At 44.9% G+C, this 27144-nt stretch overlaps 1 protein-coding gene and 1 gene segment (V, D, J or C); one reads left to right on the forward strand and one right to left on the reverse strand.

The window, feature by feature from the left end:
• Nucleotides 1–910: 910 nt before the first annotated feature.
• On the reverse strand, nt 911–7521 carry LOC132495983 (trypsin-like). Of its 2 annotated transcripts, none has more exons than XM_060108102.1 (5): nt 7503–7521; nt 3290–3449; nt 2285–2538; nt 1594–1730; nt 911–1060 (listed from the first exon to the last, which is right to left on the reverse strand). In XM_060108102.1, the coding sequence occupies exons 1-5, from the start codon at nt 7519–7521 to the stop codon at nt 911–913; spliced, it is 720 nt and encodes a 239-aa protein (XP_059964085.1). The 2 variants fall into 2 exon arrangements, with proteins under 2 accessions (XP_059964085.1, XP_059964083.1); XM_060108100.1 differs by lacking the exon at nt 7503–7521 and adding an exon at nt 4888–4927.
• A 14565-nt stretch (nt 7522–22086) lies between these two features.
• Nucleotides 22087–22642, forward strand: LOC132495820 (T cell receptor beta variable 4-1-like). The segment is given in 2 exon segments: nt 22087–22135; nt 22245–22642. Coding segments are annotated over 2 exon segments (447 nt in total).
• Nucleotides 22643–27144: the final 4502 nt, after the last annotated feature.

Consider the following 27144-nt stretch of genomic DNA (forward strand, 5'->3'; position numbering starts at 1 on the left):
AGATGATCCAAGGAAAAATGAAAAGTTGCAGGAACGACACGGACGAACTAGAGCGGGGTGTCCGTGCTGCCTCTCGGGACAGGGCGGGAGGGAACAGAGAACACCACCCCTGTCGTCAAGACTTTTATGGTCTCGGTCACAGATCAATTTTCCACAAAACTTATCTGCATTTGCACCTTTTTTTGCTTACAGTTCAAAATAGTACCTACGTTGAGCTGGGATTTGGGCGGTCTAGTGTGGGAGGGGGTACAGATTACTGGCAGAAATCATGCATGCCGTAGCAGTAAAATTCCAGATGGAAAACAAGAGTATCTTGGAGAATAAAAGAAATAGGTAGATGAAACCTTGGAAATGCAGGATCTGTACTTTTTTAAACATTCTCCATGTCCTAGTCTAGCCTCACAGAGTTTCAGGTAGATTAGAGACAAAGGGAGAGCACAGGGTCACACAGCAGCAGCAAAGCGATGGGATAAGAATGGCTGGGGCTTCACTTCAGCTGCACAATGAACTAGTTGAGTGACTTTAGGCAGTCGATTTTAACTTTCTGCATTTTAGTGTCATTATCTGTGTAAAAATACAGTGGTAACAGTGATGGCTAACCTTAGTCATCTGTATAGCCCAAATATCCACCCGGAGTCTGGCATATAGTAGGTGAGCAGTAATTTATTTTGATGAGGCTGAATGAATGAATGACTAAATAGCCTTTCAAATTCCATCTTCATGTAAATAGTTCAACTCTATATGCACCCTATTCTCAGTACCCACATTGAAGAGAAAGTACACAAACCAAGTAAGGACACTTCTCGGATATATCTGGTACAGGAGAAAATGTTTTTATTTAGATACTGTTTTCAGGATGGGAGGAAGGTGAAGCTGACTAACATGTAGGGTCATGAAGAGATGAAGCCGTTTAGTTGGCAGCGATGGTCTTCTCAATCCACCTCACGAAGTTGCAGACCTTGGTGTAGACACCAGGTTTGCCTTTCTGAGCGCAGCCATAGCCCCAGGAGACAATGCCCTGGAGCTGTCCTTTGCAGACCACAGGGCCACCAGAGTCACCCTGGGCAAGAAGGAAGAGCCAGGTAGAACTCACAACTGTGCCCAGATGGGAGAAAGGCTCAAAGGTGTTCCTCCTTTACCCGGGACCACCTTCCCAGGCTACTGATCCTCCATGAAGCCCTTCTCTTTGACTGGAAAACCAACCCTCAATCTCCATACTGGACCCCTATTCTTTCTCCTCCTTTGAGCTCCCTCTTTCCTTAGTTGCAGGGCTGTAGTGCCAAGAAGAGGAGAGGACTGGGCAGTGCAATGCTGCCCATCTAACCTGCTCCTTTCAAAGTTTCCTTCTGCTCTAGCCCTCCTCAGAAGCCCATCTGGATGTACTGTTTGCACATGATCTTCTGTATATCTTTTCCCCTGATCCCTAACCATTAATATGGCAAAATGAATTTATCATTTATCCCAAATCTGTCCCTCAGCCCTCATAATCAGCCCCAGGGAGAACTTTTCAATTTTCTGAGTTTCAGGAAATGGGAAATACTGTGGAGATATGTGAGGCTGAGCTGGAAGGAGAAGGCGTGCAAAGCAAGTAACCTGGCAAGAGTCCTTTCCGCCCTCCAGGAAGCCCAGGCACATCATGCTGCTGGTGATCTGGCCGGGATAGGCACTGCGGCAAGCGCTGTCAGACAGGATGGGAGCTTTCAGACACTGCAGGAACTCAGGGAAGCTGGCTGTTGGGGGCAAGAGTGGAAATGGAAGAGGATTACCCATCCAATCTGGGGAATTTCTTTCTCAGGATCTCTCCCCCCTCTTCCCAATATTCCCATTCCTTCTCTCAGATTGCCGGTAACTTCTGTTTTGGAAGAACAACTTATATCTGGAGGGTCTTCCGAACGGTTTTCATCAACAGATTGTTCTCTCTCTGACACTAGCATCAGTGACCATAGATCTCAAATCTAGAGATTTTATTTCTGAAGCGGGGCTATGCTTTGAAAAGTTCCAAATCTCAGTCTCTGTTCTGTGTACCTCCTCGTGTTTTGGTTCCCTGCAAATCACTAATCACATTTTAGTTGCATACCTGGCAACTTTACCATAGTCCTTTTTTTGTGGTGTTGTCAAGCAGAGGAACGTTACGCATTTCAATTAGTATATTCTAAGACTCCATAGAATCCCACTATTCTCTGGGAACATAGCCTTGAGTGACAGCTAGGGCTAACTGACTCTGAACACGTTTTTCACCTCTAGGATTCTCAGACTTGGTGATTCTGTTCCAGGTGACACTTACAGCCACTGCTCTTGGTGTTGCCCCAGCCAGAGATGAGACACTCGGTACCAGCACGTGCACAAGATCTTGGCAGAGGGACAGCGGCTACTTGAGCATTGAGAGTGGCAGGTTTGTTCAGTTTAATCAGCATGATGTCGTTACTGAAGGTTTTTTTGCTGTAATCGGGATGGACGATGATCTTGGCTGCTTTGACGAATTGCTCATTGCCGTCAAGGACTTCAATGTTGTGTGCTCCCAGACCCACCTGCATTCGGCTGGATTAAAAGGTTACAAGTTCTCTAAGTCTCCAACGTGAGCTCCTTCCCATTCCATGACAGCCCAGTCTTGAGCATAAGCACAGACAGAAGCCCCCTGAAGCACTCACATACACACACAGGTTAGTGTGCACTTAAGGTAGTCCTACTACCTACGGTGCAGGTTAGAGGATTCCTTGGGTAGGCGTCACTCCAAGGCCAGACTCACAACCCAACATCTTGCTAGATTCATTAGGTATAGGAATGGGAACCAAATGATGCCAATCCAGCAGTGGGAGGTGAAAAGGCAACTGGTGTTGATTAATCTGGTTGGGATTATCAATTATTGTAAGGAGCCGTGGCAGGCCTCAGAGATATGGCAGAATATTAAGGGAATAGAATGAGTTGTGTTTATCTTTAGGTTGTACTGGAAATTTCCTGTGTTTTGTTACTTGCATATGCCATGTTTTTCCTGGTTGAGCTATAATGATTAGTGCTGTTAAGGTACTCTAGGTATAGTTAATCACTCACTATTTTTCTTCCTATGTCTTTATTGCCCTCATTTGCAAGGCCATCAGGGAACTCTAAGGGTATCTTTTTGTGGGAAAATCCCTCAATGCATGCAACGCCTGGGCAGTGGGGGGATAATGAGGTCTTGAAATCTGAATGCTCCCCCCTCAAGCATAACTCTGTAGTTCTCCCTGATTGTGCTTTGTCAGGGCTGGGGATGACCTGACCTCAGAGAACAGGGCTGTGAGTATTGGTTACTTACGACTTGTAGCAGTGAGCTGCGGACACCACCCACTGACTATTGATGAGGGAACCCCCGCAGAAGTGGTAGCCAGAGTTCAGGGTCACCTGGTAGGGGACAGAATGCGCTGCACAGGTGTAGCCCCCGACAATCTTGTCATCATCGTCAGTGGGGAAGGCAACTGACAGAGAGAAGTTGGAGCTATTGTGGAATTTCTACTCAGCAGCAAGGTTTTGCAGATTAACCAGAAAAAAAAAAGGTCATGTTTTCTTGTCATGCATAATCAGGAAACAGTGATTTTAATATAATTGTTTTCAAAATCTTATTGTTCTATACATTTAACACATATGCTACTTATGCTATTATAAGTATCTAATTTTTAATTTATGCTTTAAATTTGATCAATAGACTGATTTTTTTTACATATGTCACACACACACACACACACACACACACAAATCAGAGACTCCTTACATAATAAATGCCTTGAAGCCGACTACCTGAGAATATAAAGAATACTTTTTACATAAAACCTTGCTAAGGAGACATTTAAGTATGTGTTCAATAAAGCTTTGCAGTCACCATGATTGTGTTTATTTGTAGAGTTCAGTATAGGATAAACACCACATGAGGTAACAGAAAGGAAACTTTTAAATACCACCTGAGAATGTTCTGACCTGGAAAAAATGGGGAGTTTTGTACTTTTGTTTCCACAATCTCTTCTTGGTTCTCACCTAAAATGTTAACTAAATAATCTCATAGAACATTATAAGGTTTCTCTCTCTAATCTTTCCCCTCATCCCAATTATATTTCCAACATTTTAAATTTATTCAGCACTGTAAATTTTGGACCACTGATTTATTATGATTTCTAAGGACTCCAAATGTCTGGGATTATATGATATATGCCCTGTTGTTCATGTATTTTAAAGTAATTTGAGATAGACTTTTTTGATATGTAAATATGTGTATTGAATTTATTTATAACAACCAAATTCGGGAAAATTCTGTAGTAAGTTTGAAGTGTACAATAGTATTGAATAGTATAAAAACAGAAATAGTCATTTCTCTATTTCTTTTCATGATTGCATGACATGTTGTTTTACATCAAAGAGATTTCATTAGTGAAGATGTGGTAAAACCAGCCCATAGCTTTTATTCATGAGAAATAGAGTGTCTTTTCCTGTTAAGATCTCTCTTAAGGTGCCCTTTAGTATAGAGGAGACTCAGGCTGTGATGCTCACAGCCTCTTCAAGGAGCACAAGATTAGTCATTAGTCCCAATTATTAACTCCAAGTTCTTATAAAGATCAAAACAACGTTCCCTTAACATTGACTATCTTTTCTTTTTCACTCTTACTTCATAGACTGTACCTGAAATTCAGGGCAGATTCTTCCTCTTAATACTTTCTACACTGATCACCCCTGCCCTGCATCATCTTCTCCAGCAAGTGAGATTTAGTTATCTACAGACATATGTACTGTACATTGTTGTTTCAACACCTTAAGCCTCTTGAGTACAGAGATTATATTCAGCATTCATTGTTGTCTTCCAGAGTAGAAAGTGCACCCTTAAAAAAGTCATAGACACCTACTGATCACTTATTGATCGAGACTCACCAGCGACTCCCAGGAGAGCAAGAAAGATGAGGGTCGTCATGGTTGCTCCCCGGATCTGGACTAGGGACTATGCTGAAGGGTTTCCATCCACAGCTATTTATACCACCACGTTTGTCATTGACACCCATGGCCACAGGTGCCAGAAATGTGATTTCACTGGAAAGTCACAAATCCAAATTTAGAATTCAATTCCGTGCCACATTCAAGATGATTCAGCATCCAATTTAAACATCCACTTTTGTCCACTTTTCCAGAGGTTCTGGGAATGGAAAAAATGAGCCCACCTGGTAGAAACTGTTCCCCATAATAGAAAAGTAAGTTGGAGTAAGGTCACATAACAGGGCTACAGGTGTCCTGATTCCCAGAGAAAAAATTTAGGTACTTGGTTGTCTCAAGCATGAACTTTTATGCTGAGGATTATCTTGAGAGCTATACCCTTGATGTAATTAACATTGCCTGTTTCAGAATTATATAATTTGTCTTGTAGTAGCTCTGGCCTTGTATACCCATGTTAATATTTCACTATTGATAGGAATACTTGTTCTCCTAAAAAAAGAAAAACATTTCTGATTTGAAACCACAATAGTTCAAAATAGGAAAGGGAAAGAGTGAGAATAGTTTATCCTTATCTGAACTTACTATTTAATAGGCATATGCTAAATACTTAGCCTGTTTATTAAATTAGTAATTCTCAAAACAAGCCTATTATAATTCCCATTTAACAGTTGGGAAAAATGAGGCTTACAAAAATATAAGGGACTTTACCAAAATCACAAGGCAAATCCATGGTAGGGTCAGGATTCCAGCCCCGGAAATCTGGCTTCACCGTCTGTGCTCTCAAGCACTACGTAACATTTCCCTAGTCAGTTCACCAAAGTCTGGACACCAAGATAATACAGAGTTCTTGGCCAGTGAAGAGACAATGGGAATTTATTGAGTGCTTACTATAATATGTATCAAACCCTGTGGGTGGGATTTTGATACATCTACTCATTCAGTCCTTACAAACAACTTTATAAGTGTTGTGCTCTAATTTTTGCCATTTTATAGATGGGGAGGTTGTGGCTTAGAGAAGGTAAAATTTTTTTTCTCAAGTTTTCAGTACTATGAGGTGATCCATACAGAGTTCAAACACAAGCAGCCTCACTTCAGAGCCCATACCCTCCACTGTGATGCCGTTACACATAATACAGGAATGATGAAATAACATTTATATTTTAAGGCAGGACGATAAAAATTCAACATTCCATTCTCTCTGTGCCACTTTGGGCTACCCCCCTTCCTCCTAATGTGCAGTGTGCATCTGCTTTTCATGTTAGAGCTCCTCAAAAGTGGGAGTGCCTGCTCGATGGTAAAGATCAATTTTTTTCCCTTTCTTCTGAAGCTAGCAATATAACTTCTTAAAAGTTTTTTCCCAGCTCTGTACGGGGTCATGATGTCTTATGCTCACTTTGTACTTGCTTACCTGGACTGTGTTTCCTTGGTGAACTTTATGTAAAATATCACTATGTCATTTTGATGTACGGTCCTGTGTCTCGAAAATGTATACGACTGTGCCTTTGACTTCTAACAGGCAGAACAGTCTTCAGAGCTTCTTACAGTCTGTCTCACTGGTTGTAATCCTCAGCTTGGCTCGAATAAAATTTCCCATTTTCCCCCTTAATTTGATAGTTCTTTTGAATTTTTCTCGATCGGAGAAGATTCTGAACTCTACCAAATTAAGGGATGATGACAAGGGTCACATGGAATTCTGAAATATCTAAGAAATGGGTTCCTGGAGCAAGAATTGTCATAATTAATGGGACATGGCAGAAGTATCCAGAATAAGTGAATCTGAGCGAGAACTAACCTTTAGCTAGATATAGCCAAATTCTACACCTATACAGTGCACCTGAATGGCCTACCAGGATGCCATTTCTGCTTTAGCAAATTGTCACTCCTGAAGTAGGTTCTGTTTCTTCTTCATTTGAAAATTTGTTGATATGAAGATGATTTAGTAGAAGGCAGAGTTTCTCAACTCTGGCACTGTTGATAACATGGGCCAGATAATCTATGTGGGGTGTTGACCAGCACACTGTAGGATATTTATCAGCATCCCTGGCCTCTAGTTACAAGTAGCATTAGTCCTTCTCCCAGTTATGACCAAAAATGGCTCCAAACTGCCAAATGTCCTCTTGGGGGCCCATTTCATTCCCAGCTGAGAATGACTGAACTAAGGTGAAAAGATGGCAAAGCAGCTTCTAAGGCTACAGCCATGGGAAAGTGCCTGTATTGTCCCTAACTGAACTCAGTAACACTGAGTACATGGTACACAAGGCAGGAAGCTGCCATTCATTGATCCCTAAAAATTAAGAAATACTAAGGAGTAAGGGGAGAACCAGTCCCAGAATGAGGAACAGGGTGTCTTCTCATCCTGTCTAATTATCTTCCATGTTGACATTTCCACAATGAAGTGTTATGTGTTGTATAATTCTACATCACCCCTGAAACTTCCCCCAAACTTCATCAGGGATCTTAATCCATATGAAAAACACAGCATCTTAGAGAAGAGTTTACACAATAATTGGCTCATATGCTGCTATGTCCTAGAGGCCTGTCTGTGGTGTGCCCTGGGCTTTTTTTACTTGGACCCATTCTATTAGGAAGGGAAAGAGTGAGGGTTGCCAGCTAAGGAGAGTTATCTAGGATCAATGGCAAATTCCCAGCTAAACACCTGGAGACCTGTCTGGTTGCAGTGTGATGGTTCTACACTCATCTAAAGCAGTAGTGGGGATGTGAGAAAAATGCCAAGTGATCATTTCCAGACTTCAGTAATTCCCATACAACTCTCATACATGTTGCATGTAAACCACTTAGCACAATGCTTGTACTGTAGTTACATTCTCGTTTTCAAATTACACTTCTTTTCCTTAGTCTCTTCTTAAACAAAGATGTTGATATTGTATGTCTTTGCGGATTTTTATCTAATGCACATTTGCATGAACACATGCTATTTTTTAAAAGCTATTTAAGTAAAAATGGTCACCCATGAACTACCTAAAATCATGCTGAGGAATTTTAATGATGCACATAACAACATGGGGCTAGACTGATGGTTGGACAGCATGAAGGTGGGAAAAACCAAGGATAGCTGATGGCGGTAGGGGAGGTGGTGGCTGTGAGTGGAAAGGGTAAGGAGCAGAGTAGGCCTGGTATTAAGTGAAGGAGCTTTGTATTCTAAGTGAAAGTCACTAGGAGAATGGTCCCTACTGAAGAGGCCAGTGGAATGCTGGATCAGTGTGAGGCATCTCTATATCTATGTATGTGTGTTTGTCATTTCTGTGAAGTGGGTTAACAAATCTGAAGAAAACATCTTTGCATGATTGAGTGGGAGCTTGGACCTTCAAGATATCTTATTCTTCTGAGATATTTCTGTGAAGTTTGACCCTAGGCAATTGAGTTGGGTCTCAGACTAAATAAATATTCTTGTCTGCATTTTATGTGGTTTGGTACTTATACTTCTTTTCCTAACTTCAAACACATGGTGGCCCAGAAGCATGTGTCTGTGTTCATTTTTTTTAATTTTTATTTATTTATTTATTCATTTATTTATGGCTGTTGGCTCTTCGTTTCTGTGTGAGGGCTTTCTCTAGTTGCGGCAAGTGGGGGCCACTCCTCATCGCGGTGCGCGGGCCTCTCACTATCGCGGCCTCTCATTGCGGAGCACAGGCTCCAGATGCGCAGGCTCAGTATTTGTGGCTCACGGGGCTAGTTGCTCCGCGGCATGTGGGATCTTCCCAGACCAGGGCTCGAACCCGTGTCCCCTGCATTGGCAGGCAGATTCTCAACCACTGCGCCACCAGGGAAGCCCTCTGTGTTCATTAATCTGTATTTGTCACCTTTATTTTCCATGCACATGGCTTAGGGGCCTTAGAGGATCATTTAAACTTGTGCCTAAATTGGGTACTGATTGGGCTCCAGCAAACATACTGATATTTATATTGACAAGAGCAAGAGTCACCGACCATTAAAGGTAATTTTATGCCCTTTCCTTCAATGATTCTGTTTTTCCTTTTCTTTGGCTTCTCTAGTCACTTTCCTGGTTAATACATCACCAGTCACTGAGGCTGTGCTGTGCTGGCTCTTTACCACTACAATGTGTAGGGAAATTTTAAATAAGAATTTCTCCCCTTGAAACATAATATACTAAGAAACTTACTAAAAAACTGAAGTAAACAATCAGGGCAAATCGGTGTTAGTGAATAGAGTGTTCTTTCCTGGTAAAGTGAATCCTGGAACCAGGCTGTATTTTCCCTGAGAATCCTGCTCAAGGGTGCCATTCGTCTGGGGGCATTTCTCTTCTAGCCACATGTGGTTCTCTCCACGTTTTATGTGCAGGGTCAGAAACCTTTTCTTTTTCCTGTAAAGGGCCAGATAGTAAATGTTTTAGGCTTTGCAGGCAATATATACGGTCTCTGTCACTACTACTCTGCTCTTGACCATGAGCAACTCTAAAGAGTACATGAATAAGTGAGTGCAGCCCTGTTGTTGTTGTTGGTTTTTTTGGGGGGGTGTCTGGACTTTAATATCAGACTTTTGTTAAAGTGCCGACTTAATTCAGTTATGTCTCTGTCAGAATTCACTTCACATTTCTCTCTCTTCCCATTTGCAGCCATATCCTACCTCCATTCCTCAAGATTAGGTTAGTAAAGCAGGCTTAATAAAAGGACAATTAAGTTTTATCATAGAGGTTCTCAGGTATGTAACCTGAGACCCACAGCTGTCAGAACAGCATGTGCAAATGCCATCTTGAAATAATTTGGAAACTTGCCACTTCTGAATATGATGGGCTAGTGAGGCATTTATTAAGAGAAAACATTCTATTGGATTGGAAGGAAATGAGATTAGGAAGAAAAACAGAGATGCATGAAGGTGAAAATGATGCTGAAGGTCAAAATAGAGCATCATAAATAGAAAATGACAAGAAAGAGGGAAAAATTATAGTACACACCCCACATTAATTTTTTGACAAAGACAGTTTTCTTTCAGATCTATTTATATCCCCACCAGGAAAACTTTTTGTGATTTGTCTCCAAGCTCCATCATCCCAACCTTCTTCAATATACCCACCTTGCTTTTATGGGATACATTTCCTAAATGAAAGTACACAGATATCCAAAGAGTTCCATCACTAGGCTCAGAAATATTTTTCTATTATAGTTTTGGAAATTCGGGGATTAGGAAAAACCTAGTAGGCACCTTGAATTCCACTCTAGGAAGAAGACATAGTTCCTGGGACATAGGCTAGTGAGCAACCATTCACAAGTGCTGTAACCCTCAAAACTCTCAGTCATTGTCACTTTCCTACTTCATCCTTGTGAGTGACAGTCATCAGACAAAGTATTTAGCAATCTTAGTAGAGAAGACAGGTTCACATAGGATAAGTCATGTCAAGCTGACCCCATTTTCTTTTGGGTGAGCTCACTAGATTGAGGAATTTGGAAGAAATTGGGACTAGCATGTCTTGTTTTCAGCAAAGCACTTGACAATGTTTCCATGGTATTTTTGCAGTTTCCATGGCATTTTTGCAGGTAAGGAGTTGATACATGCTCTTGTTGCTGTACTCCAAGGCAGATTCCCAGCTGATTAACAACTTTTCTCCAACGTGCTGTCTCAGAGCCCATATGAAATGTAGCAAGAAGTCCCTGAGGTCTCTGATTTGAGATCACAGAAAGCCATGTAGCTGATTTGCTAGTGACCCAGAACTGAGAAGAATCAACACCACAGGTGACTGAATCAAGGCACCAAAGATATAACATCCAATGTAAAAATCTCCCTGGTTTGTCCAAGTAGTTCTTCAATCATTTTACTCCCTTAAGTGCTACTACCAGACTCAACTTTGACCCACAATTTGATATAATGCCATTCCTAGACAAATGGAATTCAAGGAGATCAAGGCTAATGACAGAGCATCAAGTAACATTGGCCAATCATCCCCCTGGGCTCTTGTCTCCTCTCTGCTCAAACATCTTAGCTGTCACCATTTCCTTGTGACCAAGTCCTCATTTGATCACCATCTCCAATTAATGGGTTTCTTTTGTTCTCAGGTTTTTGTGTCAATACCCACTTAGTATCCTAACTCCTTAGAAAAGTGTTCAGCTTTACCAGTCTGAAGCCAAACTGTCACCCCCAAGCCCAACTTACTGCCTTCTTCCCGTCCCTCTGAGGCTGACAGCCATCTTCATGGGGGGGTAGGGGATGGGTCTATTCCTCTCAGTCCTGCCAGAGTAGCCCCAACCCACCTTTTGAGGTGCTGGCATAGGTCATAAAAGGGAAAGAGGGAATGTGAGCTGCAGAAACTAACAAGGGCAATGATTCCCCAAGCACATCTCCCTCAGGACCAGGGAAGTGCACTCAGAAAACAGGAAGCTGGGCAGGGTGACGCCAGGTCCCATCCTGTCTGAGCTGAGGAGGGCTCCAGGCTCCTCTGCTGTGTGGTCCTTTGTCTCCTGGGAGCAGGTGAGTCCTGGGAACAGGTGGGACAGCTTTGTCTTTGAACTTCTAGCTTTTTTCATGGAGCTGCCTCAGGAGACTCTCTGAATGTGGTTTCTTAATTGCTCAAGCCCTGTGGACACTGGAATTATATTGTTATTATAACTTCTGAATTTTGTTGCAAGATTTGATTTCCTTGTCATGAAGACAACTAGATTTTGAGCTCCTGAAGCAAACATTTTGTGTTTAAATCCCCAGTTTGTAACTCTGTCTCTGGAACGGAGTAGATGCTTAAGCTCCTCTTTGCCCCTCGGGCACTTGAGCCCCATCTACAATATCGCCACCAAAGGTCATCCAGCCTCTGTTGCAGAGAGGAGATCATGGTATCTCCTCAACCATCCAGTTAGAAAATTCTTCCTTGTGTTGAACCAGGAAACGGTCTATTTAAAGCTCTGACCATTTTTTCTTAGTCTTGTCCCTTGGGAAGATAGAACCAGGAGAGTCATAGTAAGAAAATAAGTGGTCACTAGGGGCCAAAACCAGCAGAAGATTGTGGGTTCTAGAATAGTACAAGGAGAGTCAAGATAAGCCAGGGTTCCAGTCCGTCAGAGACTCCTTTACCTCTGTATATAGCAGGGACACATCTCAAAAGGCAATCTCAAAAGTTGTTTCACGTTACTGGAGAAAGGCATGCCAGATAGTACTAGCTGAAGCTAGAGGCTAGCTTCATTTTAGACAACCTAGCAGAGCTATTTCTTAGAAAGAATAAGTTGGTATAGGACTAGTTAGAGAGCTTAAAGATCTGGTTAAGCTCCTCTCCTTCAAAAACCCTTTTCCAACCCTGGCAGACCCCAAATGATAACTGTTTTTTCTATATTTTCTTTCAGTGCTGGTAAATACAGTTTATACCCCATTATTTTATTTATTTATTTATTTATATTGAAATATAGTTGATTTACAGTATTATATTATTTTCAGGTGTACAGAATAATGCTTCAATATTTCATAGATTATACTCCATTTCAAGTTATTACAAAATAATGACTATATTTAGATAAGCAACAAGGATATATGGTATACCCATTATTTTACGATTGGTGAAATATATAGTTATTTCTTTCTTCAGGTGCTTCATCTTGATATTGGCTCTGTTTTACTGTCTAGAATATTCACATACACCCAAAACAAATCTGTATATTCTATGGTTTTTGTTTTTTATTGTTTTATTTCTCTTTTCCACACAGAACCCATTGCTATCAGGGCACTTCTATTGATTCGCATAGAATCAATATGGTTGTTTGGTGACCAGAACATAGCATGGGACCAGTCCTTGAGGAAGCTGAGACTTTAGTTAGGCTCTCAAATGATGAGAAGAAAGCATCTGGTTGTGGTTCTAAAGCCTGGGATCCTAGCAAGATGAACAGGTGGTGATTAGACTGTTTGCTCATCTGGGAGTGTTGGAAGGTAACCCCTAGGGAGGAAATAGTGAAAACCATGTAGCGGGCTCTCAGGAATAGCTGTTGTTTCAGGCAAAAGGAGTACACCTTTAATATGTCATGCAAGACTGACAGGTAAGGAGGGGGGTTTTGATAAGAAGGAGAAAAAAGAAAATAATTAAGGTATGTATATTATCTTGATTGTGGGGATGGTATAGGTGTTTTCATATGTCCACACTCTTCAAATGGTACACATTAGATGTGTGCAGTTCTTTTCATATCAATTGTACCTCAATAAAGCTGTTAAAAATAAATAAAACAGGGACTTCCCTGGTGGTCCAGCGGTTAAGACTCCGTGCTTCCAATGCAGGGGATGTGGGTTCAATCTCTGGTTGGGGAACTAAGGTCCCACATGCTGCTCGGTGCGGCCAAATAAATAAATAAATAAAATTATGGAGGACAACATGCAGGAAATTTTAAAAAGGAATTGGAAAAAAAAAAGATACAGCCTGTGACCTTAAAAAGAGAAAATTCAGTAGGGAAGACAAGTACACACATGACAAAAATATGTTATAATAGGAGGGGAAGAAAAAAAAAGGGAAAATCTAGGACTTTTGGAACCAAGAAACTGGCATTGCTTCCTGGAGGACAGGGTGAAAAAAATGAGAAATGCAAGTTGTTCAAAGAAGTCCAGGTAAATTAAGTACACCTTCATTAGCTATAATCATCACCGTCTGGATCTGTCTAGAGCGTATGGGAAACAGACAAGGTCTGTGAGAGGTTCCGCAAATTATGCAGTAAGCATCCTGTGAGGTGAAATATCTCTGTTGTCAGAGGACTGAACTGGTGCATTTCTTTGTATCTGTGCAGGAAGGAGCCCAGGGCAAGACGACAGAGACCATGCCAAGCGAGGAGGGCATTCCTGAGTGAGTGGGGTGTCGGAGCCCAAGTAGGGTGAGGCCAGCAGGCTGGTGAAGCCCAGCAGATTGAGAAGGGCACCCACACGGGGCAGGGCATGCCTGTTGTGGGGTATTGGAAACTGGACTGAGGTAAGGAGGGTTCTGACGTGGGTAGACGCTCTGACACAGGGTCAGATCCAAGCAGAGTGAGAAGGGCATTTACAAAGGTGGCCATTGCAATGGACAACTGGGTACCTGCAAGGATCCACTATGTAAATCTATGAAGGATAACAGGAGCCAGGTTTCTCAGTATTGGATAAGGGGATTGCAAATATGGAAAGGCAGAACACTAGAATAAACCTTACAATATTGGAATTGGAAACAGAAGTATTTCTGTAAACTTGTGGTTTTTCCATATGCATAGATAAATATAGAAGTAAAGATATGTGTAAATGTGTGTACATGTATGTACATATATATATACGTATATTCCCTAACTCTGTCCACTGTGCTGACCCTAAAGTAGTCACCCCCAAAGCCCAGATGTAGTGCCCATGTCTTATTTTCTAAATACCATTATCCAATGTATTATCTATGTATGGTGATAGATGGTAACTAGAATTATTGTGGTGATTATTTTGTAATGTATAGAAATATTGAATTGTTGTGTTACGCACCAGGAAATAATATACTGTTGTAGGTCAATTATACTTCAAAACCAAACAGGCGAACAAACAAACAAACAAACTCATAGCAAAAGAGATCAGAGGCAAGAGGTTGGGGAAGAGGGAATTGGATGAAAGTAGTCAAAAGGTACAAACTTCCAGTCATAACATGAACAAGTACTGGGCATGTCATGTACAACATGATGAATATAATTAACATTGCTCTGTGTTATGTATGAAAGTTAAGAGAGTAAATCCTAGAAGTTCTCATCACAAGGAAAAAAATTTTTCTTCCATTTTGTATCTATGTGAAATGATGGATGTTCATTATTGTGATAATCGTTTCATGATGTATGTAAATCAAATAAGTATGCCATACACCTTAAACTTACACAGTGCTGTATGTCAATTATATCTCAATAAAACTGGAAGAAAAAACACACAAAAATAAATACCATAATCCACTCAAAGGAACCAGGACTCTGCAGAAACAGCTGATACCAAGACGGAGACAGGGAAAGTACAAGATGAGACTTGAATGTCTTCTTGTGCCATGAAGGAAGGAAATACTCAAAGAATGATGGAGACCCTGACAGGAAGGAAGGTTTAAGAAGGGAACAATTTCCATATTTCCATATCTCCTTTGGATAATACTTGATACACACTGAAAAATTATTATTCTATACCTATCCTTTAAAATTAAAGAAAAAAATAGTACCAAAAGCTCACCTCATGTCAGGCAAATTAATTTTTATCATTTACATTTCAGCCTTGTATCCTAACTTCTGTAAAGCCGCCAGTAAAAATACACTAACAGGGCCTCCCTGGTGGCGCAGTGGTTGAGAGTCCGCCTGCCGATGCAGGGGATACGGGTTCGTGCCCCGGTCTGGGAGGATCCCATATGCCGCGGAGCGGCTGGGCCCGTGAGCCATGGCCGCTGGGCCTGCGCATCCGGAGCCTGTGCTCCGCAGCGGGAGAGGCCGCGACAGTGAGAGGCCCGCATACCGCAAAAAAAAAAAAAAAAAATACACTAACAGCAACCATAACACATTTGGAACACATTTTTAAAATGGTTAGATTGACTCATTACATATGGTCTCTTACTATTTTCCATTATATTCATTTATGCATTTGTTCATTAAATAAGCATGTATTAAGTACCTGCAAAGTGTTGAGTATAGTTAGATGAGCCAAGGACACTGGGAGGTCCCGGCACATCAGCCTGGTAAACGGCGGGGTGGGGTGGGGGGAGTTTACCCTGACTGGCTCATGCTGTTTCAGACTTGGACAGAGGCTCGGAGACCATTGTTTCAGACTCTCCCCTCATCCAGGTTTCATGGATGAAGAAATGAGAAGGTGAGAAGATGAAATGATTGAGCCATCTAAAAACCAATTATATTTTAACCTTCCTAAAATACACACTTTAAAACTCTCCAAACTATACATTATCTGAAAAACCTGACTTATTGCTCCTATAAGTCTAGTAGCATTTTTTTTTTTTTTTTGCGGTACGCGGGCCTCTCACTGTTGTGGCCTCTCCCGTTGCGGAGCACAGGCTCCGGATGCGCAGGCTCAGCGGCCATGGCTCACGGGCCCAGCCACTCCGCGACATATGGGATCCTCCCGGACCGGGGCACGAACCCGTATCCCCTGCATCAGCAGGTGGACTCTCAACCACTGCGCCACCAGGGAGGCCCCTCTAGTAGCATTTTGAGGATGAGAATATTGTCTTTTTCACAAATGCTTGTTGAGCTAATTAAAATAGTCTATGTGCTCCATGAGGGTCTGTTTTACTCCCTTCTCTATTCCTAGTCCTTGAACAATACCTGGCATATATAGTACATGTTCAACAAACACTTAATTGAAAAATATTTTTTTAAAAAAAGAAGAATATGCTAAGCAAGTGTGTATATGGTGGTGGTAGTTGGCGATGTTTCACCAGCACGTGATAGTAATAGTCGCTAAAGCTTTTCTTCAGTGCTTCAGATGTCTCCTTGCCTGTGTGTTTCCCTGCCTTAAACGTCTCTGCTTCATCCCTACCCATCATCTCTGCTCTCAGTGCTCTATCAGGAGGACTGGGGTCCCATGACTGAGATGAGGTTAACGTGCCTCTTTGACCCCTATGAGGAGCTGTGACTTTACCCGAAACTCCCGGCTAGAACGGGGGTGGGGGGTGGGGGGAGGGGGAGGGAAGGTGTGTGGACAGTTGAGAGCACTAAGGTCCATTGCACGTGGCACCTGCCCAACCTCAATAGCAGTGCATCTGCTATCCCTTTGGCTCACAGCCCTCAGAGCCTTTTGTTTTGCCCCTGCATCTTCCTCTGTGTATATCTGCTCCATATTCAGGCTCAGCAACCCAAGGAGGTGAGATGCTCCCTGGGGGTACAGGTTGCAGCATATTCCTCTTGTATTCCCCTCAGCACCCACTGAGGGGTGCTTCCTATCTAGTTAGCCCCGAATTCCTGGGTCTTAAAATGACATACAGCTGGTTCCAGGGAAGGGCTCTGATGACCTGAGCAAGGCAGCCTGAGTTAAATCAGGATGAGGCTGTAGGGGGATGGTCCCGCATCCCCGAGAGACAGCAGGGGAGGATATCTGCCCAAAGTGGGGGGCAGGGATGTGTGTATGAGGGAGGAGGAGGCGCTAGACAGCAGAAAGAGGGAGGAAAGACCCAGTTATTTGTTGGGCTCGGGGAGCTAATTGTAAACAAAGCAGCTGAGAAACCTCCCTGGGAAGCTGGGGCTTGGTGGCAGGTCTCTTCCTCTTCCCCTGCCTCTGTATGCCCAGTCCTGACAAGCCAGCCCCAACTCACGTCTGCAGGTGCTGGCACAGGGCATGAGAGGGGAAAGAGGGAATGTGAGCTGCAGAAGCTAACGGGGCTATGACTCCCCAAGCAAATCCCCGTCAGGACCAGGGAAACACACTCAGAGGACTGGGACCTGGCAGGCAGACACCGGGTCCCATCCTGTTTGAGCTGAGGAGGGCTCCAGGCGCCTCTGCTGTGTGGTCCTTCTCCTGGGAGCAGGTGAGTCCTGGGAACAGGTGGGACATCTTTGTCCATGAACTTCAAGTTTTTTTCATGGAGCTGCCTCATGACACTCTCTGAATGTGGTTTCTTGCTCCCAGAGGCCCTTTGGACACTGGAATTACCCAGACCCCAAAACACCTGGTGACAGTGATGGGGAGCAACGGGACCCTAAAGTGTGAATGACATCCGGGACGTAATTCTATATACTGGTATACACAGAATGCTGAGAAATCACTGGAGCTCCTGTTTTTCTAACAATAAGCCTCATCCAGATTGAGAAATCAGTCCAAGACAGGAGGGCCATGGGCTAATCCCAGCCCTCTGACTGTAGGCCCCACTAAGACCTCTTACTGCCTTCCTGTCTTGGTCCAGGACAGAAGAACTGAGTTTTCCCTTTGGCCACAAGGGGGCACTGTGACTCTCCCGAGATTCAGGGAGAAGAGGGAAGGTCGAGAGAACTCCCTGGATGGGAGAGGGTTGAGAGAGAGTCCGGATTTGTTCACAACACAGGAGAATGTGGTTTGCAGAGGCTGTGAGTCAGTGCTGAAATGTGAGGGGTTAAACAGACTATTGGCTTTGTGTTGATCTGTTGTTTCTGTGCCAGCAGCTAAGACAGCCCTGCAGAGTCACTGTCTACCTGTGCACAAAACCCTGGCCTCGTCAGGAAGCTGTGGGGCAAAGTGTTCACTCAGCTCAAGGCTCCGCTCACCCCCATGAGTTTCAGCCTCCAGGACACCCTGCCAGCACACCCGATGGGGCAGTTCTAGGCCTACAGAAGTCTTACAGAATTCTACTTCTCAGCTAGAGCAGGGGGTTCCATTAATTTCACTGAAGTACTCAGGGCTCCACAAACAAGAAAGGACCCTGTCCCTTGCCCTGAAGGTCTTAACTGATGGAAGAAGCCATTCCCTGCCTTTCTCTGCTGTACATATTGGTACATATTGTACATAATATTATGACTGAAAACACACTATTTGCTAAGAATGTTTGATGAGAAAAAGCCTAAAGGATGGTAAGGTGAAGATAAAAGTTTCTAAGACCAAACGAAAATTCAGATTGTCAGTGAGATCACCATTTAATGAAAAAATATTTGGAGAAGCATGAAAGTCCAGGGTGACAGGTGTATGGTTAGGCCATTTAAGATGACTGTTCTCTTGCTCTCTGTACATCCTCTGCTCGACCAAGCCCTGCTTCACTCACATGACTATCCAGTCCTCTTAATTACAGGGCTTAATCAGTCCCTGGTAACTGATGAGCCCACCTGACATCAATTCCACCTGTAAATGGTAGCCTCCTTCTCCAGGAGTAGCTAAGACTGCTGCCATGTCCTGCCTGCACACAATGGAGTGTCACTCCAGGACCCTTTGTGTATAATCCCCTGTCCAATAAACCACTGATGTCTCTGTTGCTGTCTCCGGGCTCATTCTTTGGCCTCGAGGCTGGGCAACCACAAGGCTTGCAGGCCTTCAGGGTGCAGGCCAACAACAGGTAAACTAGAAAGAAAGGGTGGGGCAGATGCACCCATTGAGGTACTCTTGTGCACTGCAGACTTCCTCCCTCTAAGAAGGAGGACCAGTGCCATTGTTCCCAATTCTGATTGAGTGTCATCTTTGAAGCCTCCTCGAGAGCAGGCAGTAGCCAGATGATGGAGGATGTTAGGAGGCATGGAAAGGACTTTGGCCACAAATCTCTAGGCAGGAACTAGTCAGTGGTCCTACCTTAAGTGAGATAACATGATCAAGTATGTATTTTGGTACAGGAATACTGGGTCAGAAGGGAGATAGAGTCTGGGTGGAATGTACAATTAGAAGATTTCTGAAATACTCTACATGAAAGATTATGAAGGGATGATGAGGGGCCTTGTGGATGATATAGAGGAGAGGCTCTGGATTTATCCTGGCAGGTCTGGATATAGGATTTGCTAGGAGCAAATCCTCTCATGGAGCCTTAGCATGTGGGTTCATTGTTACAGTGCTTGGTCTTTCCGGGGTCTCCGTGGGAATCACAGTATATGCACCAATGTCTCTCACTCTAACTGGGTCTGTATGCCAATGTCTTCCAGCTGAGTGTCTTCTGAAATCTCTGCTCAGTTCTATAGCCTTCCAGAAGCTTCTAGAGTCCTGCCCTGTGTAGACACAACTGGCCAAGAAAAAAGGTAATTTCCCTTCATGTATTCTTGGGGCTCCCATAACCCAAATCTCAGCTGTCTTGGAATCAGTTATGTCTTTTCTATATATCTTCAAGGAACATATGCTATTACTGTTTGATAATGGGCAGTGTTTGAATTTACCTACATGTTTACCATTCCACTTCTTCACTATTCGTTCTTGCAATGCAGACTGTCCTTAGATCATTTTCTTTCTTCGGTCACATCCCTAATTCAGATAACTTAAACTCACCTTTCACCCCACTCCTTGCTTTGGGAAATGCTTATGTTAGCTAATGTTCTCAGGGCAATCGAGCTTTTCACTTTTACTCATTGTTCGGGGTTTTAGTTTAAATTCCATTGCTTTTTGTCATCTGTGAAATTTTGCATATGTATTGACAGCCTAACAATGCAAAAAATTTTTATTTACTCATATTTTTCTGTTTTCTTGTAGAAGGGCCAATCAGTGTCTTCTTACTACAGGGAATGGCCATCATAAAAATGTTAATAGTAACAATGCTGGCCTTTTAACTAGGGTTAATTTTTGGTTCTTATCTAAGAATGGAATATCTCCAACTGCAGTGGATTTAAGGTCCATCATATATGTAACCTGTTCAGGAGGAGAATATCCAATGCACTTTGCTTAAATTCTCACCCATATACCCTTACCTTTTTTTTGTTTTATGGGCCACAGTGAAAATCTGATAAAATTTATTACATTAGAAAAATGTTAGTATTTTCTTCCTGACCCAGCACATCCCTGGGTTAAAAAACATTTCCCTTATCAACTCTTGACTTCACACATGGATAACTACCCTCCCTAGTCCCAACATAGATTTATATAGATTCTTGTTATTCCAACTTGGTAATAAATATCTAATATAACAATAAACAAATGTTATATCTATATACTATAGATCATTTCATTTTTGTGTTTATTCATATCTTCAAATTTTCTAGAATGAAAACTCAATACTAGCATAACAGTATGTTTTAAGAAAATGGATGATATTCCAATAAGTAAGTGGACAAAAGGCATAAGCAATTTATAGTGTGAAGTAGGAAAGACTCATGGTGGGCCACGTAAGCTAGTCCCAGATTGGAAAACTGTCTGTGGATCGGATGGGCCTGGTTTGGTTTCTAACATTTTGGAAATGCACGGGGCTTTGGAGATCATTTGCATTCAGTCCACATGTTGTAATAGCTGAGGAAATATGCTGTCACATTCATGAAGTGATTTAAATACTGAAATACTGGACACATTTCTCAAACTTCATATAAGCTACATTTGATTCCCTAGTGGTTGTCTGTGACTATACTGAATTACCCACGACAGTAGAATTCTGGGGGTGAACGTGTTGAAGTTTTGTGCTTGTTCCTAGCTGTTGCTCAATGAGTATTTGTTGAACAAATCAAGATGGTCTATAAGCTCCACAGGGGCTGGGGTAGTATCTGCAGGGCTGCATTTTGTTCATTCTTAAGAATCCAGACATAATCAATCTCCATTGAGTAAAAACTGAATGTCCTAGATAAGTGGATGAATGGTATTGTTGCCGACTGTTTTGGTTGTTTCAGGTGCTTCTTTCTTCTTCATGATTTCCTGGAGTTTCGTACCTATCACAGCTGCTCCCGGTCTGTGGAGTGAGTGAGGGATCTGGGCTGCCGACGAAGGCTGGTAAGAGGCCTGTGTTCTGGGAAATGCGCAGCTTTGGCCACAAGGCGGGGCTGTGGCTCCACTGAGACCGCCGAGACGGGGGTGGGGGAGGGGCTGGGAGTGAGTAGAGGGAGGGGGTGGGGAGGGGAGCAGGGCATTGAGGCTTCATCCCCACATCAGTTGGGTGTGTCGTTTGCAGACTTCTCAAAGATACTAAACTAAAGTCATTTTCAAATGGATTTCCGTTTGTCCTGCACCGGACGTCTTGCGCTGTTTTCTTGCGGCAACTTGTTTGCTTTAAGCCCAGCCGAGCCCTGCACCCTCAATACAGGGCCAGAGGATGGCTTCTTCCTTGTTATGGTCCTCTCAGCACTCCTCCCAATGTCTGGTTCCTGGCTGGCATCACAGTCGTGCGTTTTTAATGATGGGCACTGGTACAGAAAAGGACCACAGCCTTCCAGTCGTCCACCCTCCATGCAGCTGGGCAGAGGGGCTGCAGCAAGCTTAGATACTGAGGGAAAGGACGTTCTGAGTGTTGTCCTGCCTTGGACTGAGCAGGGGAGGAAGGAGGTCTCTTCAAGGGGGTGCGGTCTGTTGCTGAGAGGGGGTCTTGGAAGGGAGGGGGTACAGAGGGAGAATCTATATAATGAGGAGGGCAGCTAATAGCAAAAGAGCAACTGTCAGAGGACTATCCCAGCCCAGTCCATTCAAATCCACCTTCTATAGAAATCTATGTAAGGCATAAAAGGGGAAGGAAGAAACATCGCTTGGGGCTGGGGAAACACACAAGGACACTGACATCACAGGCAAAAGCACCAACCACGGCCAAGGAGACCAGAGGCCACCCCCCACCCCAGGGGCATCCTAGTTAGATGATGCCACTTCGACCCTGACACCGCCATGGGTTTCGGGCTGCTCTGCTGTGTGGTCCTCTGTCTCGTGGGAGCAGGTGAGTCTTGCGTTCACATGGGCTGCCCCCGGACCCCCAACAATTTCCCTGCGGCTGCATCAACACCTCCCCTTCTGGGCTTTGTCTGAATTTTGTCCCTTTCTCCCAGCAGCCTCCACGGACTTGGAAATAGCTCAGACACCAAAATACCTAGTCATGGAAACTAGAAATAAGAAATCTTTGAGATGTGAACAACATCTGGGACACAATGCTATGTACTGGTATAAACAGAGTGCTCAGAAGCCACTGGAGCTCATGTTCGTCTACAACTATGAGAAAATTGCTATCAATGAGACTGTTCCAAGTCGCTTCCAGCCTGAATACAAAGACAACTTCCACTTCTACCTGCACGTGGACACCCTGAAACGGGAAGACTCCGCCCTGTATCTCTGCGCCAGCAGCAAAGACACAGCCCTGCAGAGCCAACTCCTTCCTGTGCACAAACCTCCAGGGTCCAGCCAGGAAGCTAGGGGGCCAGCCAAGGCTCCGTTTGCCACTTCCCATTAGACCCTAGACAGAAATCCCAGACCACAATACTGCCCACAGATTCACGGGGTACGGCAGGGTTCAGTTCCCCCACAGACGCCAGCAGTCTGTGCCGGGCTGTCCTGACCAGATTGTGCCTCTGGGTGAATGGAGGACAGATGTTCAAGTTTAAGTTGTCCCAAGCATTTTCCAATTGGCTGGCACCCCTAGGAAGTCTTTCATGAGACACTTGACCCTCTGGCCGCAGCAGTCCTACCAATCCTCCTTCTAAAAGGTGTCTTTCTCTGACTTCCCCTTCCATCCAAGTTAGACCCTGGATCTCAGCCCAGATCCCAGCTCCAACTATGCTCAGACCTTTTTCAAAGCACCTCATTCCCTCACCAGGGTCTCCAGCCGTTCCTGCCCCTGAGGACCACGGATCCCCCATCCCGTTGGGATCCCTATTCTCTAGTTCACTCTGCCGGCTGCACGTTCAGGGGCTCAGCCCCTCGCTGGCTTCTCTTCCACTCCAGCCTTAACACTTACAGGCTTGCTTCTTTTTCCTTCTGTCTCTGTAACCCTAGCTCTTCAGGTCTTCACATCCTGTATTATCAGACATAGAGTCCGACGCGCTTGGATCGTTGCTCACAGCAGGCAGTGAGGAGTGATGGCCTCCTGACATTTCAGAGCAGGACTTTGTACCCGGGGCTGAACCCCGTATCTTCCGGGCTCTGCTCCTTGTAATGGCTCTCAGGGCTGCACAACCCAGCAGCCAAGGGCTGGCAAAGCCCTGCGTCCTGGAGGGTCAGCTGTCTGCATGCGCACAAAGGCTCCCTCCTCTCTCCTGCAGAGGATGCTCCAGGGACAGGAAGACCCCTGACAGAGCCTCAAACCATAATACCCAAGTCGACCCCTGTGGTGACTCTCTATTCTACGGCTTTAGAGTGGGGGGGTTTTTTCACCCCAGTGTGACTCTGCCCTGTCAACTGGTTAAGAGATAAACACATCCCCATCTACCATTTTAATGCTTTATTTGTCATGAAATAAACAAGCCTGCTGTAAAGTGGATGGTTTGGTTTAAGGTTTCATAGGGATCCTGTACACAAATGCCTGCACGCCAGGACTCACACCCTACACGGGACCAGAGGATAAGAAGGATGCCGCCCTGTGAGGAAGTGCGTTGCTTGGAGCTCGGCAGGTACCTGACTTCTGAGCCTCTTCTTTTCAGGAACCGAGGATTCCCTGTTGCCAAGGCTGTGGCACCCCAGGGCCGAGCAGCACGGAGCTTTGGGGATTCAGAGAAGGACTGCCAGGCAAGGGTCCCAAGACTGGAGACCCCGCAAAGGACAGTAAGAGACCCAGCCTTTGGGAAACGGGTGTGAGAAATACGTGTCTGTCTTCACAAAATCCATATTGTATAATCTGGCTCGTCTGTTCTCCGATTTCTCTTCTTCCCACCCAAGGCTAGACCCCGAGCCCCGAGCCTGATCAAAGCTGCAAATCTGCACAGACGCTTGCTCTCAACCCCTCAGGCAGTCAGCCGGCCCCTGTGCCCCTCAGTTCAGAGCCAGCGCACTGGGCTGGGTGCTTACTTTCTCATCCACTCTCCTTCCCTTGCACTGAAATGTCATTTTAGGTTTCAGGTTTCAACTTCTCATTAGATTTCCTCTCCACACTGACACTTGTAGGGTTATTTTTTGTTTTCCTTTGATCTCTTCACTCCCAATGTTTTAATCATCAGGCTCAGAATTATGACACACAGAGTCCATGCCTCTGGACTGTGGCTCTGAATTGGCCATTAGAGAGGGGAGTGGGTACCGCCTGTCTGTTTGGGTCTTCATACCTGGCCTCACTGTCCTGAAGCTTGTATTCTCCCAGGGTCCCTCTGCAGCTGCAGTTTTTCACTCGGTGCGTGGGAGCCTGAACGCTCCAGGGCACGCAGGGGCTGAGCCTTGGAGCATCATGTGTCCACGTTGGCACGAGGGCTGCCTGCTCCCTCTTGTGTGGGCACTCCTGAGTCTGTGGGTGCTGCCCAAGACTAGGACATCGTCACAGAGTCTCATCGCTTGGGCTGCTAAAGACCTGATGCCCCACTGGGAGAGACCTCAGCCCCGCCCCGCCCCGGCCCTGCTGTGGACCACAGGTTCTGCTGGGTGATCGTTTGTCTCCTGGGGGTATGTGGAAAACTTCCATCCCATTCCCTTGATCTAAGGCCAGTTCCAAACTTTTGCCTCATTCTCTTTCTGGACTCTGTGTCCTCCCACAGGACGCATAGAATCTGGTGTCAGCCAAAGCCCTTGCCACTATATCACAGGGATGGGACGGAATGTGACTCTGGGATGTGGTCCTGTGCCCCGTGGTTTGTACCTCTTCTGGTACCGACAGACCCCAGGAAAGGGCATGGGGTTTCTGATGTCCATCTATAACAAAGTGTCTTCAGAGAAGGCAGGCTTTTTGAAGGATCACTTCTCAGCTGAGATGCCTGATGGCGTGTGCCTCACTCTGAAGAGCCAGCCTGCACAGCAGGGGGACTCGGCCATGTGCCTCTGTGCCGGCAGCTCAGCCACGGCCTTGCAGACACTTCCTGGCCTTGCAGACACTTCCTGCCCTTCCACCAACCCCACAGCTTCGCAGCTCTCCCCAGGCTCTCAGCCCCCCTGCCCTGCCCGAGGCGGGTGGAGGATGTGTGGTGGGCCTGCAGCTGCTCTTCCGTAGCAGAGGTCAACATTAACTTTAATTTGCAGAAGAGGAAATATTGCACAGGATATCTGGGGCTGTGGTATTTGGGAAAGGTTCCCAGGCACCGCAGAATGTGGCTGGGGACCCCAACGATGGGACAGGTGTAGCCAGTGAGTGACCTGGGGAGCCTACAGAGAGACCTGTGTATTCTCTTTTGGTCTCTGTGTTATTTCCTATTTAGCAAAACATGCCTTCCTTCCATGTCTGAGTGGAGACTGGCTTACTGGAGAGGAGGGGAGGGGTTTGCATGAGGATACCCAGGAGCCCCAAATGGGAACTTTCCAGAAGGTGAAGGATCTCAACGCCAGAGCCTAGTACCGCTAGGAGAGGGATGCTCTGGGACAGTAGGCAGCCGAGGCAGAAGCACCTCAGGACCCTGCCAGCCAGGACAGAGAGGCTCTTTGGGGAACAGTGGTTGCCCCTGTGGATGTGATCTCATGCTCTTGGGCCAGCAGGGATCCAGGCCAACAAGAAGATCACCACAGAGGACACACTGGGCCAGAGCAAACGCCCACAGAACTTCCTGTGCCCACAACTGGCATGAACAGCTCACTCTGGGCATGACGGGCGAAGATAGGACTGACTTCTCAGAGGCTAAGACCTGAGGGTTCCTGAACAACTGGTTGGAGGGATGATGCAGAGGATACTTCACAAGGGAGATACTGGATGTCCCATTAATAAGGCAGGTGGACCTCAGGTATTCAGTTAGAGAAATAAATTGGTACTGTTGTGCTAGTGAATTAAGTATTTTGTATTGGTTATACACTTTTCTTTCTTTTTCTTTCTTCCTCCCTCCCTCCCTCTCTCTCTCTCTCTCTCTCTCTTCCTTCCTTCCTTCCCTCTTTCTTTTCGACAAAAGATTCCTCACCCCAAGATATGGGAAGTATGGCTAGTACATCGCAGGGACCCCATGCGTCTCAGAGGAAGAATCAATCACAGGGTCATGTATGATGAGGGGTCAGCCTACCCTAAAGAACTCTCCTTCATGTTATGAAATCACCAGTTCCTCTAGAAAAGATGTGCTGGGGCTACTAAGACAGAAACACCATAGAGAGAACATGCAAAATGAGGAGGAGATGTATAGTCTCATATTTTTAGGGGAGTGAAAGTGGTGCTGTTAATAATTACCCTTGAACAACAAGGTGAGACCTATACTTACCCCACCTGTGTCCCAAACGTGGACTTCATCTCAGAGTCCTGAACAGGAAGAGGCTTCAGGCTTGGGCAAACAGCTGTGGCTAATGGGAGAAATGTCTGCTAAGAGCGGTGGTCATGGTGGCTCATGGGGTTTTGCTGGTGGATCTCCCTGACAGGGTGGCCCAAAGGGAAGGGGCACCTACCCTTCCTCCCTGAGGGACCACTAGGGGCTGAGCACGTGCCCCCCTTTTCCCCCCACATCCTGACCCCAGGAAGCAGCAGACAGGGCCGGTTTTCCAGGCAGCTGGGAAGAAACACAAGCCCCTGAGGCAACCTGAAAGACGGTGGCCTGAAGGGTCAACCCCTGCTGGGTTCAGCCTAAACTTAAGGTGATTCACAACCAATAAACAACCCTGGGGCTCCTTAGGAATTCATATGGAATCAAGCCTTTGGGTAAGGCTGGACTTTCTGGTAATGTGGGTACTTGGGGCTCAGAGCTAGCACATTTTGGATATTTGTGACCTTCCTTTGTAATGTAAAAAATTAATAAACAGAAGCCTCATTGTAATGTAAAAAATTAATAAACAGAAGCCCCAATTAAATCGAGTTGGGAGACCAGGAGTTGTAGCTCTCGAGCCCTGTGATGGTAGCAGAGCCCAAGAGGAAGA

Source organism: Mesoplodon densirostris, chromosome 9, assembly GCF_025265405.1.
Source record: "Mesoplodon densirostris isolate mMesDen1 chromosome 9, mMesDen1 primary haplotype, whole genome shotgun sequence".
Taxonomy (NCBI): Eukaryota; Metazoa; Chordata; class Mammalia; order Artiodactyla; family Ziphiidae; genus Mesoplodon; species Mesoplodon densirostris.